The sequence below is a fragment of the Lolium rigidum genome, chromosome 4 (genome assembly GCF_022539505.1).
Source record: "Lolium rigidum isolate FL_2022 chromosome 4, APGP_CSIRO_Lrig_0.1, whole genome shotgun sequence".
In the NCBI taxonomy this organism is placed as follows: Eukaryota; Viridiplantae; Streptophyta; class Magnoliopsida; order Poales; family Poaceae; genus Lolium; species Lolium rigidum.
In genome coordinates this window covers 243,163,238-243,178,105 of record NC_061511.1, presented here as the reverse complement: position 1 = coordinate 243,178,105, position 14,868 = coordinate 243,163,238, and the positions used below count along the sequence as shown (strand labels likewise).

General features: G+C 48.6%; 1 protein-coding gene across 1 annotated transcript in view; it reads right to left on the bottom strand.

Annotated features, from left to right (window-relative positions):
• Positions 1–4,400: 4,400 nt before the first annotated feature.
• The window catches only part of LOC124648503 (putative E3 ubiquitin-protein ligase RING1a), a 39,269-nt gene continuing 28,801 nt past the window's right edge, over positions 4,401–14,868 (bottom strand). Inside the window, exons 4-13 of the mRNA XM_047188260.1 lie at positions 9,115–9,615; positions 8,862–9,003; positions 7,078–7,136; positions 6,530–6,611; positions 6,293–6,413; positions 6,142–6,183; positions 5,515–6,039; positions 5,111–5,218; positions 4,803–5,003; positions 4,401–4,715 (exon numbers count right to left, since the gene is read on the bottom strand). Coding sequence (XP_047044216.1) covers positions 4,683–4,715; positions 4,803–5,003; positions 5,111–5,218; positions 5,515–6,039; positions 6,142–6,183; positions 6,293–6,413; positions 6,530–6,611; positions 7,078–7,136; positions 8,862–9,003; positions 9,115–9,615 — 1,814 coding nt within the window. The 3' untranslated portion in view covers positions 4,401–4,682. The remainder of the gene's footprint in view (positions 4,716–4,802; positions 5,004–5,110; positions 5,219–5,514; positions 6,040–6,141; positions 6,184–6,292; positions 6,414–6,529; positions 6,612–7,077; positions 7,137–8,861; positions 9,004–9,114; positions 9,616–14,868) is intronic.

The following is a 14,868-nucleotide window of genomic DNA, read 5'->3' as shown; positions in this document are numbered from 1 at the left end:
TCGATGATCTTGATGCCAATATCCAAGGTATATCTTCTATCTTCATGGCATCTACACTTGTGTGAATCCAACACATGGACTATAAGAAATACCTATGAAGTATTCTTTCGTATAAACTCAATGAAGACATTAGTCCATAAAAATTGCCATAATTACACACTGATGAGCAATATACACTTACAACCATATTTGTGGTACTTTACAAAGATCTAAAATCTTGAGAGTGTTATAATATATTTTGCATTGATCTAGATTGTTATAATCTCGTTTGTCCAATTTGTTTTGTTTATTTTAGTGTTTGTATTACCTTTTTTGGTCATATTTTCTGACTGGTCTTTCCTGGTAGATTATTACTACTTTCTCCGTTTCATTTTTTTTGTGGTTTTAATTTAATTTTGTGCTAGAACCACGACAAAAATAATGGAACATAGGAGTAAAATAAAACATAAAACACAACATAGTTGGCCTTGCAATATGCAAAAACTTTTCGCGAGAGCTTAAATGCTGAAGATAGAGCCGTGCCAAAACAAATCTACCACCCAACACACGTAACACGTATAGTTCTGCACTGCTCAGAACTTAACACAGGATCAATCCAAGTAGATGCATTAATGCCAAGAAGGCTAGGAGGACACCAAATTGGTCCATGAACGTCAATCAACCCACCATTCTCAGATCCGATTACTTCGAAAAATAAGAAAAATCAAACCCTTAGATCTCTACAATTAGGAGCTCCGTGCACGGAAAAGCCGTCATTGAACCGGCGGGCATGTGCACCTGCCGGAAAGCGGGCTCCCATTGGTCCAGGTGGGCGGTGGGCCCCACAGAGCAGTTAGGGATTTTTTTTGAGACGAATGGATACGTATAGAATACATAGGACTGGTCCACGCTAATTAGAGAGAGAGAGGAATCTCCGGTGAGCAAACCGCCCCCGCTCTGATCTTGTTTCCGCGCCGTCCCTGCTCCGATCTTGTTTCCGCGCCGCCCCTGAGTTCATGCGCACGGCGGGGCCGTCCGCCGCCATCATGCTACCGCCGCTTGCCGCGGCGCCCTCCGCCGCCAACCTCCACCACGCGGAGGCGAGCGCCATGGCGGGGACAGGGGCGGTGTCGAGGTGGTGTCGGGGACGGGGCGACGTCTGCGTGGCGCGGTCGAGCTCGGGATGGGGCTGGCGTTGGCGCGCGCGAGAAGCTGATGGTTGAGGCGCGGCACCCGTCGGGCGGGCGGACGGCAGCGGAGCCCGCGTCGCCTTCATGCTACCGCCGCTCGTCGCGGCGCCCTCCGCCGCCAACCACCACCACGCGCAGGCGAGCACCATGGCGAGGCAAGCTTGGGGCGGGGCCGGCGTCGGGGACAGGGGCAGCGTCGAGGCTTCGTCCGGACGGGGCGACATCGAGGTGGCGTCCCGAGCGAGGTCCGGGCGAGCTCGGGGCGGGGCCGGCGTCGGGGACAGGGGTGGCGTCGAGGCTTCGTCCGGACGGGGCGACATCGAGGTGGCGTCCCGAGCGAGGTCCGGGCGAGCTCGGGGCGGGGCCGGCGTCGGGGACAGGGGTGGCGTCGAGGCTTCGTCCGGACGGGGCGACATCAAGGTGGCGTCCCGAGCGAGGTCCGGGCGAGCTCGGGGCGGGGCCGGCATCGGGGACAGGGCGGCGTCGACGTGGCGTCGGGGACGGGCGGCGTCGACGTCGTCGGGGACGAGCGGCGCCGAGGTTGCCTGAGCTCGGTGACGGGGCGACATCGAGCTGGGGACAGGTCGTCGTCGACGTGGCGTCGGGGACATGGCGCCGTCGACATCGTCGGGGACGGGCGGCGCCGAGGTTGCCTGAGCTCGGTGACGGGGAGGACGCCCGAGCTTGTGTCTGGTGGACCGACGGCGACCGCGAGGATGACGACGAAGCGCCGCCGCCGTCCACAACCTCGCCTCGCAGCGCCCCCGCGACCTCGTCCGGCGGCCGCCGTCCGCAACCTCGCCGTCGTCCGCGACTTTTCTCGCCTCGCCTGGGTGCCCGAGAGGAGGGGATGGGGATGGATAGGTTGCGATGGAGGACCACACATGTATTCATTGGCGTATACTCCCTGTAGCAGTGGACCTCACACATTTTTGCTGGACCAATCAGATGCTGATTTCAGGCAAGCTCACATGCCGCCGGGTTCTATTAGTCCACTCTCCTCCGTGCACGCGCTATATTGTCGGGGGTGCATAAAGGCTCCAACCAAGTTGCGCCTCGGCCTCCGCTTCCACCGGCGGAAGAACCTGCGTCGCCGCTGCTCGAGCCCGAGCTCGACGAGACCTGCATGGATGAGTTCGCTGCCCTCGATGCAAATTTCATGGCTGGAACGGAGCAAGAGGCGGCAAAGGAGGCAGAAGGCGAGGCAGAAGCGAATGCGGTGGAGGAAGAGGAGGAGGGGGACGATGACCTAGAGGACTGGACGACTGGTTGGACCCGCACCCGACAGGGGGAGTTCGAGGCCACATGGTGGCGAAGAAGGCCATCGTTGAAGGCATTATTTTGAGAGCGGGGACTATCTTTAGGGTGAAAACCTAAGATTTTTGATCGGGCGATGACGAGGCTTGTGCAATGTTCCCTTCCTGGAGGCGGCGCTTTTGGAAAGTCTGGAGTCCAGTTGTTGTCTTGGTGGTGATTATATTGTTGCTGCTAGGGCTAGAATACCGTAGCGAGATTTTATTTTCTTAGTTTCTATTTATTTCTTTGGTTGTGTGCATCTGTAATGCCATTAGGGTATTGTGCTGGTGCAGAGGCTAGATGTAATTGGTATCTCTCGATATTAATATACTCCCTTTATCGAAAAAAATCGAGGAGGGGGCTCACCTCTTCATGGTGGCCGATTGGTAGAGGCTGCTCGAGGAGGCGCAGGAACACTAGGCGCAGGATTCTGTGCTTGGCATGTGAGCACGAGGGAGGAAGGGGAACGACGACGAAGTTGTCTGTTGAGCGCCCCGGAAGACGGCAAGTAGGCCAGGTTTTAGACCGGTCGAACTCAGTCGTTTTCATTCATCTTTCTAACATATAATGAAATTTAAATAAAAACATTGATTTCGTCGTATTTTATAGTCCGTATGACGCACCTGTATGACGCACCTGGAGGACGCGGCTGCGAGCGAACGCGCCCCAAAGACGGCACCACTAAGAAACATCCACAAAAGATCGATTCAACGCTTCTACTGAAAGTCGTTTGAGGGCATACGGCTGGAGATGCTATTAGCCTAGAGCATGTACAATGGAAAATGCTTAGAAAACTAAACCGGATTTTTTCTAAGCACCAGTGGTTAACTAGACATCTCTCATGTACATAAGCAAAAAAAAATGCTTGGTTTATTTTTCTAACCGCCAGTCTAAACACCTTCCATTGTACATGGTCTTACCAGATCAGCGTCAACCCCGGTAGAAAACACTAGAGCACCGAGAGGTGGCACGTGCTGTTTCTGTGCACAGTGCATTCCTTCTTATTCTTTTCCCCCAAGATTCCATGGATGGTTTTGTTTTCTCGCCTAGGGCACGGCAGTAGCCACTGGCCAGCCAGTAGGCCTAGAGAAGCATCTTCCCGATTGGACGTGAGCCAGGAGGAGCATGTACGGCTGGTGCCAGCCGCCCGTGGACCGTGCGGCGGCGCGGAATACCCTACCACTACCAGTACAGGCGGCTCTATCTCGAACTCGGCGCGTCCCAGGCTAGCGCGAGAGACGTCTGCGTCAACGACGAGAATTTAACTACTCCCAGTGGGCTTTTCTTTTCGTTTCACCGGCAGGCGGCAGCGCCAGTGCCGTCGTCAGCTTGGCGTGGGGTCAACGACGACCTGGGCGTAAGACAACTTTATGACGATGTGCTCGCATCTGGTAGGACCAGCAGCACAGCAGCAGTACCGTTGCGGATACTCTGAGGTGAGGTGTACCTGTCAGACGTGTACTATAGAGCTTGCGTGTCAAGACCTCAGAGAGACCGCGAGTGTATATAGATAGGCTGGGACTGTGATGGTCAAACTGTCAAAAGATGCAGAACCGCACGTCCCCGGCGAGATCTTTCAACGGCAGTCAATTCACTCCAGGGAGAATTACCGCTGCATGCGCAGGCGAAGCACCACTCAGAGCAAGTTTAATAGTATAGCCAATTGCTTGGTTATAAGGCATGTCTTATGTCGTTTGTATAGTAATATAGATGCCAACATGTATAATAGTAGCTATAATCTTGTACTACTTTTATCGATGAATAGCCGCATTTCATTTCTCATCGAAAATCTTAGGAGCACTGTGTTAGAAGCTACTGCTTGCGTGAAGCGCTCCTCTTCTCTCTCCTCCTCTCTCTCCTCCAACTAAGCATGAATATATTATTTTAACCCTTATAGCCAGCTGACTAGGACTTATTATACTTGCTCTCAGTACATATGATATATAGGGTTAAACTGACAACAAGGTAATTTTCTTTGTTTGACCTGTTTTACACTGCTACTACTCGATTCTGACCAGTCCACTTTACTTTATGTTTTAACCAATGAACCACTTCACAAGATAACACAGTAATAACAATTTAAACAATAAGATACGGCCAATAAATACTTCTACTTTTGACTCCTTTTTTCCTCCTATATTGAATGACTTCTGTACAGGTTTTCCCGCAGAGCTGGATCAGGCTGACGGTGAAGAGAGCTGGTGCCACCAATTGTGCCTAGCCTTGTGTCTTCAGGGAGTACAGCAGCTCCTGCGGATCGGGAGGAAGAAACGAAACAGGTCATTAGAATGGAGCATTCGCGGAAAGCAACAAGCTACACAGTGGAGATAGAATTACCAGGTCCCCAGCACCGGAGGCGAACGAAGGGTAAAGCTCCGAAAGAGATTTCTCTTCCTTCAACCTTTCCAGGCCATCGAACCGATCCAGCATTGCCTCGTCTGTACCGGTCTCTTCTATTGCAAAGGATCCGTCTCTGGAGTTCTTCCTGAAGTAAATCTCCACTTCCTTGGCTTGCCGGGACAGCTGAAGAGCAACGAACTGAAAGAGACGCAGAAACAGAGTAAGCAGAGTCCTGGCTTACCGATTTTGATCCAAGCCTGCATTACAAAGGGCAAGCGTTGTAGAAGCAAGCGATTAGGGATGACCTGGCAGAGATGACGAACTGAGAACGTTGGCTGGCAACTGAGGTAGGGCTTCTCCAGTTTCGGCATACTTTGTCCATCAATTGGAGCCAGGACAAGATACAGGTTGAGCTACAGAACACAACAAAAAAAATTCAGCAAACCTGATGGATATGAGCCATGGCCTTCTCCAACAAGATTCTCTTAGCCCAGGTAGCCATGTATGTGCATGTGCTGATGTTTTTATTGCCCGTGCAACACTAGAGAACAAACAGAATAACACGTAGGAACAAAAGAATGCGTCCAGCCTTTTAGCATGTTTAGTACAGTCATATGAATCTTCAGAAGCATAAGTATGAAATAACAACTCTATTTTGTTCAGAGGAAGCAACTGTAAATTCAAACTTATTGCGATGGTCTCCTCTTACCTTACTATCAAACTCATCAGCATTACGGAGATGATCCACCAACTTGGCAACACGCCCACCCTTGACCATCCTTCCACTGGAGCCACCGGCACTGCCATGTCGAGTTTGACTGCGGGTGCCATTTTTGCCCCAGGCAAGCATCTCTCCACGCAGCGGAGAAGTAGCCAAGATATCTCTGGCACCTCCCATATCATCATTCTCCTCGTAGCTACTCTCGACACTGCCAGCAATCTTAGCAGGGGATGATCGTGGCACAGGCCATCTCCGAGCTCTTTTAACCTTTACTTCTGGTGAACGGTCATCAACAGAAGACGATTCTTTGCTGCCCTCATTGCCATTTTCTTCTCTCTCCTCCTCCTCATCAATGTCAGTCGGGGCAATATCAGGAGAACTATTCCGTCCTCTCCTCTTTGTCCGCATATTCCCCCGAGTCTTTCTTGATGTAGCTATTGCTTTTGCAGTGGAGCGTTTCTTCACAAGTGCTTCTGACTGTCTTCGGTATGTTTCAGCAATGGATTCTTGAATCTTTCATGACAAATGAAGGAAATGTCAATAACAAGAAGACAGATAACAAATGGGCAGGGAAAATAATTTCCCACCAGACATAGACAGCAAAAATAAACCCACCTTTTTGTTGCGAGTCTTCTCCTCCTCACCAAAAGCAAGTTCCTGATGTATCAAATAAATTAGAATCACTGGGACAGGTACTACAACAAAAGCTAGATAAACAATAGTACCAAGAAAACTAAGCATGACAACTCGATAATTTATGCATCACCTCTTCCTCGTATTTGTCAATATCTGGATATAAAGCTAAAATTAAAGCGTCAAAATTAGGATCATCCCTCAATGAACGTCTGCTCTTACAATGAGTGCGGCATGCAGGGCATTCATTATTTCTGCAAAAAACACAGGCATCACTTATATTGTCATTGAAATAAAGTTGGACCTCACTTCTTTTTGAAAGATGACACTGAGACAAGACATTGCAGACAAATAAGACAAGGGCACATACCCAAGACGCATGGATTTATCAATGCAATCCCTACAGAACCGGTGCAAACACTCCATAACCGTTCTTGTTTTCCGGATAATGCCTGCAACAGAGGACCATACAACAAACAAATTCTCAGATATCATATATTGCACAGAGATGCTGCTTAGTTTCACGTACAAAAAGCTTAATCGTCCTACTTTATAATATTACAAAAGCTAGTTGCACTTGTATAAGCTTCTTGAGATGTGAAGATCATAAGATTTTTTGGCTTTTTTCAAAGAAAAAATAGGCACACATTCTGTAGACTTCTCATTGATCTGTGGACAGTCCAAATATGCATATTTGCGTAACAGAAACATGTGAACCTTGAATGTGCTAGTTTCAGCATCTGTAGTAAATAATTATAAAAAACCCTGACATCTACAGAATAAGAGCAATCAATTTCAATTAGAATAAGAGCAATCAATTTCAATTAGGAGTAATGCTTTGAAGACAGAAATCATGCAAAGTAAACAGAAAATTATTATCTCCCAATCTGAAAGCAAGTTGAGAAGGCATATTCTCACCTAAGCATATAGGGCACTGCACTTCCTTCCGTATATCCATTAATTTCACTAGTATGAACCTGCGTGAGAAAACAATGTTTCTTTAGCTAACAGTCTCAGGCTTTGAATAACATGAAAAGCAAATCTTGCATTACCAATTGGCATATAAATTACTGACTAAAAATTTATGGAACACACAGAAGTGTTCTGTGATTTTTTTTTCCTTTTTTTAAAGAAATATATTGCTGCAACATAAAGAAACATAACGTTCAGGTCTCACAATGGGACAACAGAAAACAGTGAAAAAGGAAACTAGCAGCACCAGAGGAATACTTGAACACCGGAAACTAACATTTGACAGGCGAAAGAAGAGTCTTAACCAGCTGAGGGATGTCAGCAGCACCAACAAAATCCAAAAGATACATAACTGGAAGTTAGCAAATACTATGCCTAGGTAATCATGTGGATCAAATCTGACAGGTATGTGTGACACAGTCTGACAGTAGAGTAGAGCAGAATGCTTTCCTAACAGGAAACTACAATGACCCAGTGGCTGATTTGCACCTAGCAGCTAGCACGAACTGCAGGAGACACAAATACACAGTAGAAGAGCTGTCTCAAAAAATACAACTTGTTCCATGATGTGTGATCGCCGATGAATTCAGTAGCAAGGAGAGATCCATGAAGCAGCCGTGAGTTTCAGTACGAAGATCATAGAGACGGCTGATGGAAGGTGTAAATCATAAGCCATCACGATAATTAGAAGTGCACGTGCATACAACTGAGTTAAGACACCTAAGCAAGCAGGGTAAAGACCTATCGCAGTCATGGAGGTAGGATAGCAACAGTAGAACCAGATAGATATTCAGAGCACGACAAGACAGTTCATGGCCAAGAAATTCGCGGAGGACTCTACCAATGCGCTGCAGGAAACACGAAGAGGTTCCCCGTACAGACGAGGGCGGCACTGTTACGAAACTGATGGCCCAGCTGGACGATCTTGAGCTTGGATGGTGTTTGGCATAAGAGCATGGCGTGTCCACGGAACCAGCATGTGGAAATATGATCGCACGGGTGGCAGGCTGGCTCCAACTCCGAGCATGGTGGGGCAACTGCGATCAGGAGGCCGGGCTTGCATCGATCAAGGAGGTAGGACGAGAGAGTTGGCGTGGCTGGCGGCACAGGATTCAGCAGGAGGAAGAAAAACAGGGAACAGTGCGGAGCTCTTCCGAATAGAGAGCTGACAGCACGACGAACAGGGTTGCTGGTTCAGACTTCAGATGTGGGTGGCGGCTCCGTGGTGACCGCTTGGGCGCGCGGCGATCCGCCCTGGATGCCGCTCCAGGCATTTGGCGTCGGGAGCACGGCGCCTCCGCGGAGCCGTGTGACGAAAGCATGCATGCTGCGGAAAGATCCCATGACTTGGCGGTGATGGGAGCGGTCGCGCCGGCGCGGGGCGAGCGTAGCGGCCACGGGGTAACGACGTGGAGGGCTCGTGGTGGCCCGCCGCCGCCGCCGCCACGACGAACCGAAAGCAGCATCCGAGGCACGACGCCACGATCGAAGAGATCCCACGCCTCGCAGTCGCAGGCGGCTGGAACGCTCGAGCCGACGAGGTAAGGCGGAGGTGCCGCTGCCCCGCGGTCAGGCTCCTCCCGACGGAGAGCTCCGGCACCGACCCGAAGACCCGAAGCTAGCGTACGGGGGACGCGGCCCGACGACGACGACGGGAAATTGGGCAGAGGAGGAGGAGGAGATGCGAAGGGGGCGGGAGGCGAGGCGGTTGAGGTTCACGGGTGACTTACTCGTCCATGTCGGCGCCGTCGCTCTGCGACGACTGGCTGTCGTCGTCGTCGTCGTCGTCGTCGCGGTCTTCGTCGTCGTTCCCGCCGCCGCCGCCTTCCTCGTCCCGCTGGTCCTGCTCCTGCTCTTCCCCCGCATCGGAATCTGCCAAGCCCACGAAACACGGAAGCCGAGTGAGCGCAGGCCCGAAGGAGGAGGAGAAACAGAGGACGCGATGCGCGCGCGCGCGTGGTACGCATCGCGAGGGAAGCTCACCACCGTCGTCGCGCTTGCGGTCGCGCCGCACGTCCTTGGCCAGCTCGGGGCCGGCTCCGTTGGGCGTCCCTAGGGCGTTGGCGTTGCCGTTGCCGTTGGGTTCCGGCCCTGTAGCTTGGTCCTGGACGTGGGGTTGGAGCGGGGCGGCGCCAGCGGAGGACGGGTGCGGGCGCTTCTGCGCGGGCATTCCGGCCGGCTGGGTTCCCGCGCCGCTGGTCCGCGCGGCGGTCGTCCGGGGCCCGAGGGGGAGGCAGAGGATGGGCGGGCGGGCGGAGGAGTGAGGGAGGAAGGAAGGGGAGGCAGGAGGTGGGTGGAAGCGGGTCGAGTCGAGGGAGGCGAGGCGGAGAGCGAGAGGAAAAGGGACGAAGGCAGGGCAGGGGTGGTGCCCTGTGCTGGCTGTGTCGCGTGTAACTTTGGGTTGGTGCCTGCCGCCTCTGCGCGTGGCTGCCTGCCTGCGACCGCCCGGACCCGACCCGGCCCGTCTCGGCTCGCCGGTGTAGCCTGGTAGGGATCAAATCAAACCGCGCTCTCCTCTCGAAACAACAAAATTTACTACACTCCAGCCGAATCGGATCGTCGTCTCCGTCTCCGGGCCGGTTCGTCGCCGGTGAAACTTCCCGGTCAACGCGTATGAATTCCGAGGAGAAAAGATTGGATGTGAGACGTACTACTACGTACGTAGGATTGCCCATTGTAGGAACCTTCTTATGATGATTGGCACTACGCCGTCGTACGTGTTGACTATTGCATCCATCTATGTAACTTGTGTTTCGTGTGTGGTCGTGTTGACACGAGGACTACCATAGCTCCGTTTCGATAAAACCTTTCCGTGGGTTCATTTGGGTGTTGTTCTTCTTCTTCTTCTTCTCCGGAGAAAAAAGAAACTATTGCTTCTCCGTTTACGGGAAAATCGCGGAAGAAACCGAGATCCGCACCCGCCGATATTTGGCAGGGTTGCATATCCTCTCCCGGGATCCAAGCGGATGTCGTCACGTTTCCTCTGCCTGCGTCGTGGAAACGTCTGGAGCGGGGACCACTTCCAAGATACGGCGCGTAGGTTTGCTCACTTTTGTACTTTTCGAAGTGGCAAGATAGACAGGTGGCACATAGTTGTTGCACTGTTTCATAAAAACATATTGTGTGGTTAGGTGCGTAATACGATCCGATCGATCCTTAGCTAAGCTTTGTTTGGGTGGCCGTTGCCTTATGCTCCAACAATCTATCCCACCTCACCGCAAAAGATGGGATATAGTTCTAAGGGGGAGGGGGAGTGTTTGGCGACACGTCAAACAAGCATTGCGTGGTTTACCGGACTTGTTTTCTATAATGTGCATACACATTAACAAAAATCCTACTTCGACAACGCATAGAAGGATTTGGAGGTAGAGGGGGGGTTTGGCAACTTGTGCAATTTAAAGCGGCCTATAAGTTTCTACCATTACACTCGATGTAGAGATATTGGTTTGATATTTTCTAGATACTAGATCTAATGATAGGATACGAAACATTTTCGTAGACCGAAGAAAGGGTAGATCCGGGAATATAGGATTTTGTACATCAAAACACAGCCCTCTTCATATGAACAAATTAAGAAGGTGCTCCTTTCCACCGCCGCATGTGCCTGCCGGTGCGTGATTTCTTGCGTTATCTGGCTATGTACAATGATTTTATCGCATCTAAAGCATATTTTTTGCCTAGTCTTCCGGAAGCTTTTAGATTCGCCACTGCCTATTGTGGTCCGCAGATGTGTTGATGATATTAGGCTTTGGGCTCACCATTGAACATTTTCAGCCAATAGGCATTTCTATGAAAAGAGAAAACAGTCTCGTTTGGACGCTCAAATGGTCTATATGTATTTTTTATAGTTTTGTGAAATAAAAGCCATTTCTGATGTGTACTTTCCCCTCCGCTCCAAATTAATTGACACAATTTTCGTTAGATTTGGTCTAGATATGCATGTATAAGATCTGTTTAAGCATGTAGGTTCGCTTACTTAAAAAACACGTCAACTAATTTGGAAGGGGGGGAGTACATTAAAAGACAGGCACGAGACTACGTGAGTATCAGAAAAATATCTTTATGTGTTATGGTTTATTTTCTGTTATCTTGATGTGAAACTTCCAACTCGATATAACATTTTCAAAAAAAAATACAACTCAATGTCTCGGTTATTTACATGTGAAAAAGTTCTAGATGGGTTGAGGCCTGATCCTAGCAGCAATATGTGCATCTAACTTTTATGGGATGTTGTGCAATATGGGAGTATAGATCCATTTCATGTCTTAGATCTTTTTATCTCGAACTTGAAGGTTTGACAGGTACCCAAACCAACAAGACCGGTGAAGGTATTAAGGCTTAAGTAGTATTAGTTGCATGATTTGACGATATGTTCAAGTGACAGTATTCAGAGGTTGATAGTGTGGTTATCATGTTGGGATAACGGCGTAGTCACAAAATTTAAGGCGATTATATGTTTTGTCTTAATTCCATGCTCCATGCAGCATGCAGAGGAATCCGGGGTGGACAACTGATCCGTGAAAACGGTGCCATGCAGCAGCATGGTGGTGCACATTAGGACGCACTTCTTATACATGTAAAGTGCATACATGAACTTTGTAGTTTCTTGCCACATATTCCCACATATTTGCATCATAGTAGTAGTTATTACCAATGTTCTTCGTGGTTTCTGGGATTTTCTAAACAATCCCTTTTCTTTTGGTTTTAACAGTGTTTGGCAAAAAACACCTTATGTCAGTACTTTTTATTTTATAGGAGCTACGGGACTCCAAAATTGGCAAGGTGGGTTACATGGGTATACCATATTGGGTACTCAATATTGCTATCCCTGGTACGGATCCATGAGGGAGTACATAAGGCCCATGAAGCCCAAGAGAAGTAGAATCCTAGAAACTAGATAAAAAAAATAGGCAAGTATTGACCACATCGGGTAAACCAACATGTAATATATAACCAACCCAGGATTGGACTATGAGACCTAGCCCACTATATAAGGGTTGTGAGGAGCCAACCTTTGTCATACGATGCACCATTGTAAACCCTAGTTTCAATACAATATCGGCGACTTTAGCCTTCAATCAATATACGTCAGATACCTCGTTTGTCTGACAAGTCAACGAAACCACCAACGTTCTCTTGTCCCTAAAACCCACCATACTTATGGGCATTTTATACATTCGATCCGAATTATGGATTGTAGTATTGTAAGATTTTTTCCATAAAAGAAGATTTAACTGAACCTTGGGAAACACTGCTAAAAGGAATTTAAGGAAACTTCTACAAGACTTGCTACTTAGTTTTATTTCACGTTTATTAGACCTTTCCAGTTTACTTTGTCTGGTGTTGTATTCAATGGGTGGATATAGGCTAGGGTCAAGACTTCTCCAGCAGCTATGCATACCTATGAGATTAGGATAAATATAAAGCACAATAATATGTAGAAGATAAAATAGTGATAAGAGTTGTGAGCAGCACATCCGTAAATACTGTTGTCCCTAAAACTAGAGGTAACAATAGCCTCTTGATCCAACTGTTGTACCCACAACTGCGAGTTACAACCGTTATTATGTAAAATAGACCAAAGCATTGAGATAGAAGATGTTGTTGTTTATCCCAAGTGAATCACTAAGCGAGTACCATTGCTTCTCCTTTTTGTCACTGAGGTTTCGAAGTCAAATGACATTCTCCACTTATCTCGCCTCTTCCCTTGATCAATCCGGAGTGGCTTGTGAAAGTGCATGGAGCCCCCATGTGTGGTTTTGGTAATTAATGACAATCCCTATGGACTAATGTTTGCATTGAGTTATATTTGTAGGAGTTGTCCATAGGCAATTCTTGAACCATATGTTGGCTTCAAGGTTGCAACAAGAAGAAATTGATGAAGGATATCAAGTGTCAAGTATGTCTTGAAGATGAAGATGTAGTGAGCCCTCAAGTTACTTCAAGACATCAACATGATGAAGAATGAAGAAATGTAGTGCAAGTTCAAGATGAGCCAACTCGAAGAGTTCATAAGCTTGAAGCTTGCCATGGAGAAATGATGTGCAAGTTCAAGATGAGCCATCTCGAAGAGATTCTTTGCTTGAGTCTTGCCATCCACATGGTGGTCATGGTACGTTATGCGAAGATGAGCCGAAGAAGAAGCTCTCCCATGGTGGTTTATGGGGGAGCAATCTACAAGACTTCGTCAAGCAAGCACAAGCAAGAAATGCGTTCCATCTTGTTGAGGTCAAGATCGTCGTCATCAAGCTCAAGTGGAATGCGCAAGTATAAGGTTTGCTCTTGATAGGGTTTCTTTTTCACCGGTCTCATAGTGTAGTTGGAGACCGGTTTATAGTTTAGTTGCCGTACTATCAAGAGGGCTCTCGAGTGAGTAACTCGATCGTATCGTTCGGAGAGAGCTCAAACCTTTGCATCCTTGCATCATCTTTCTTGGTTGTCATTTGGACCTTATCCATGTGATGTTTTAGAGCTTGTGCTTATTCTCATGACAAGCTCTAGTTCATCGAAAACGGATTTCACATAGATCACTTGTTGCGTTTTCGAGTTTGGTTCATCATCTTTCTTGGTTGTCATTTGGATCTTATCCATGTGATGATTTAGAGCTTGTGCTTATTCTCATGACAAGCTCTAGTTCATCAATGGTTTTTGCACGGGCAACTTGTTGCATTTTCGAGATTGGAGGTTTTACCGGTATGTCTTTTTTAGATAGGTCAAACCTTTCATCATTTGTTTCTATCCTCCCTTGTTGGACTATGATGGTTTCCTGCATGATCTTGTAGAGCTTGTTCCTAGCTTCAAAACAAGCCCAAGATCATCAAAATCGGAGTCCGGATGCTAAAGTTATGCCCGTTTTAGTTTTGGTGTTTCTGCAGTTTACTTGGGCCTCGAAATCGACTAAGGACCTGGGGAATTGCTGCTCAGTATAGGGGCCGGATTTTTGGCCGGATTTTGACCAGGTTTTGTCCCTGAAGCCGGATTATCCGGGGGGCGGATTATCCGGCCCCAACTTAGGCCGGATTATCCGGCCCTCGAAAGTCTGCAACGGCTCGATTTTCTTGGGGGGGTATAAATACCCCCTTCTTCCTCCTTGGGCTGCAGCTTCTTCCACTCTCTCTCTCCTCCATTGTTGTTCTTGAGAAGCTTGCCCTCTCTCTCTATCCCTCCATGATTCTTGCCCCATTTTGAGGGAAAAGAGAGAGGAGATCTAGATCCACACTTTGACCAAACCAAATCATCTCTTTGTGAGTGAATCTTTGGGATCTAGATCTTGGAGAATTTTGTGTTCTCCTCTTTGTTCTTCCTCTCTTATTTCCCCAATAGCTTTTGTAGCTTTGTTGGAATTTGAGAGAGAAGGACTTGAGCATCTTTGTGGTGTTCTTGCCATTGCATTTGGTGCATCGGTTTGAGTTCTCCACGGTGATTCGTGGAGGTGAAAGCAAGAAGTTGTTACTCTTGGGTTCTTGGAACCCTAGACGCGAGTTCTAGGCCTTTGTGGCGATTTGTTGGGAGCCTCCAATTAAGTTGTGGATGTGTGCCCCAATCTTTGTGTAAGGCCCGGTTTCCGCCTCGAAGGAAATCCCTTAGTGGAACCGTGACCTAGGCCTTTGTGGCGAGGGTCACCGGAGATTTAGGTGAGGCGCCTTCGTGGTGTTCGGTGTGTGGTGTGAGTACCGCATCTTGGGGTGAGGCCTTTGTGGCGTTGGTGGGCATCGAGCAACCACACCTCAAGGTGAG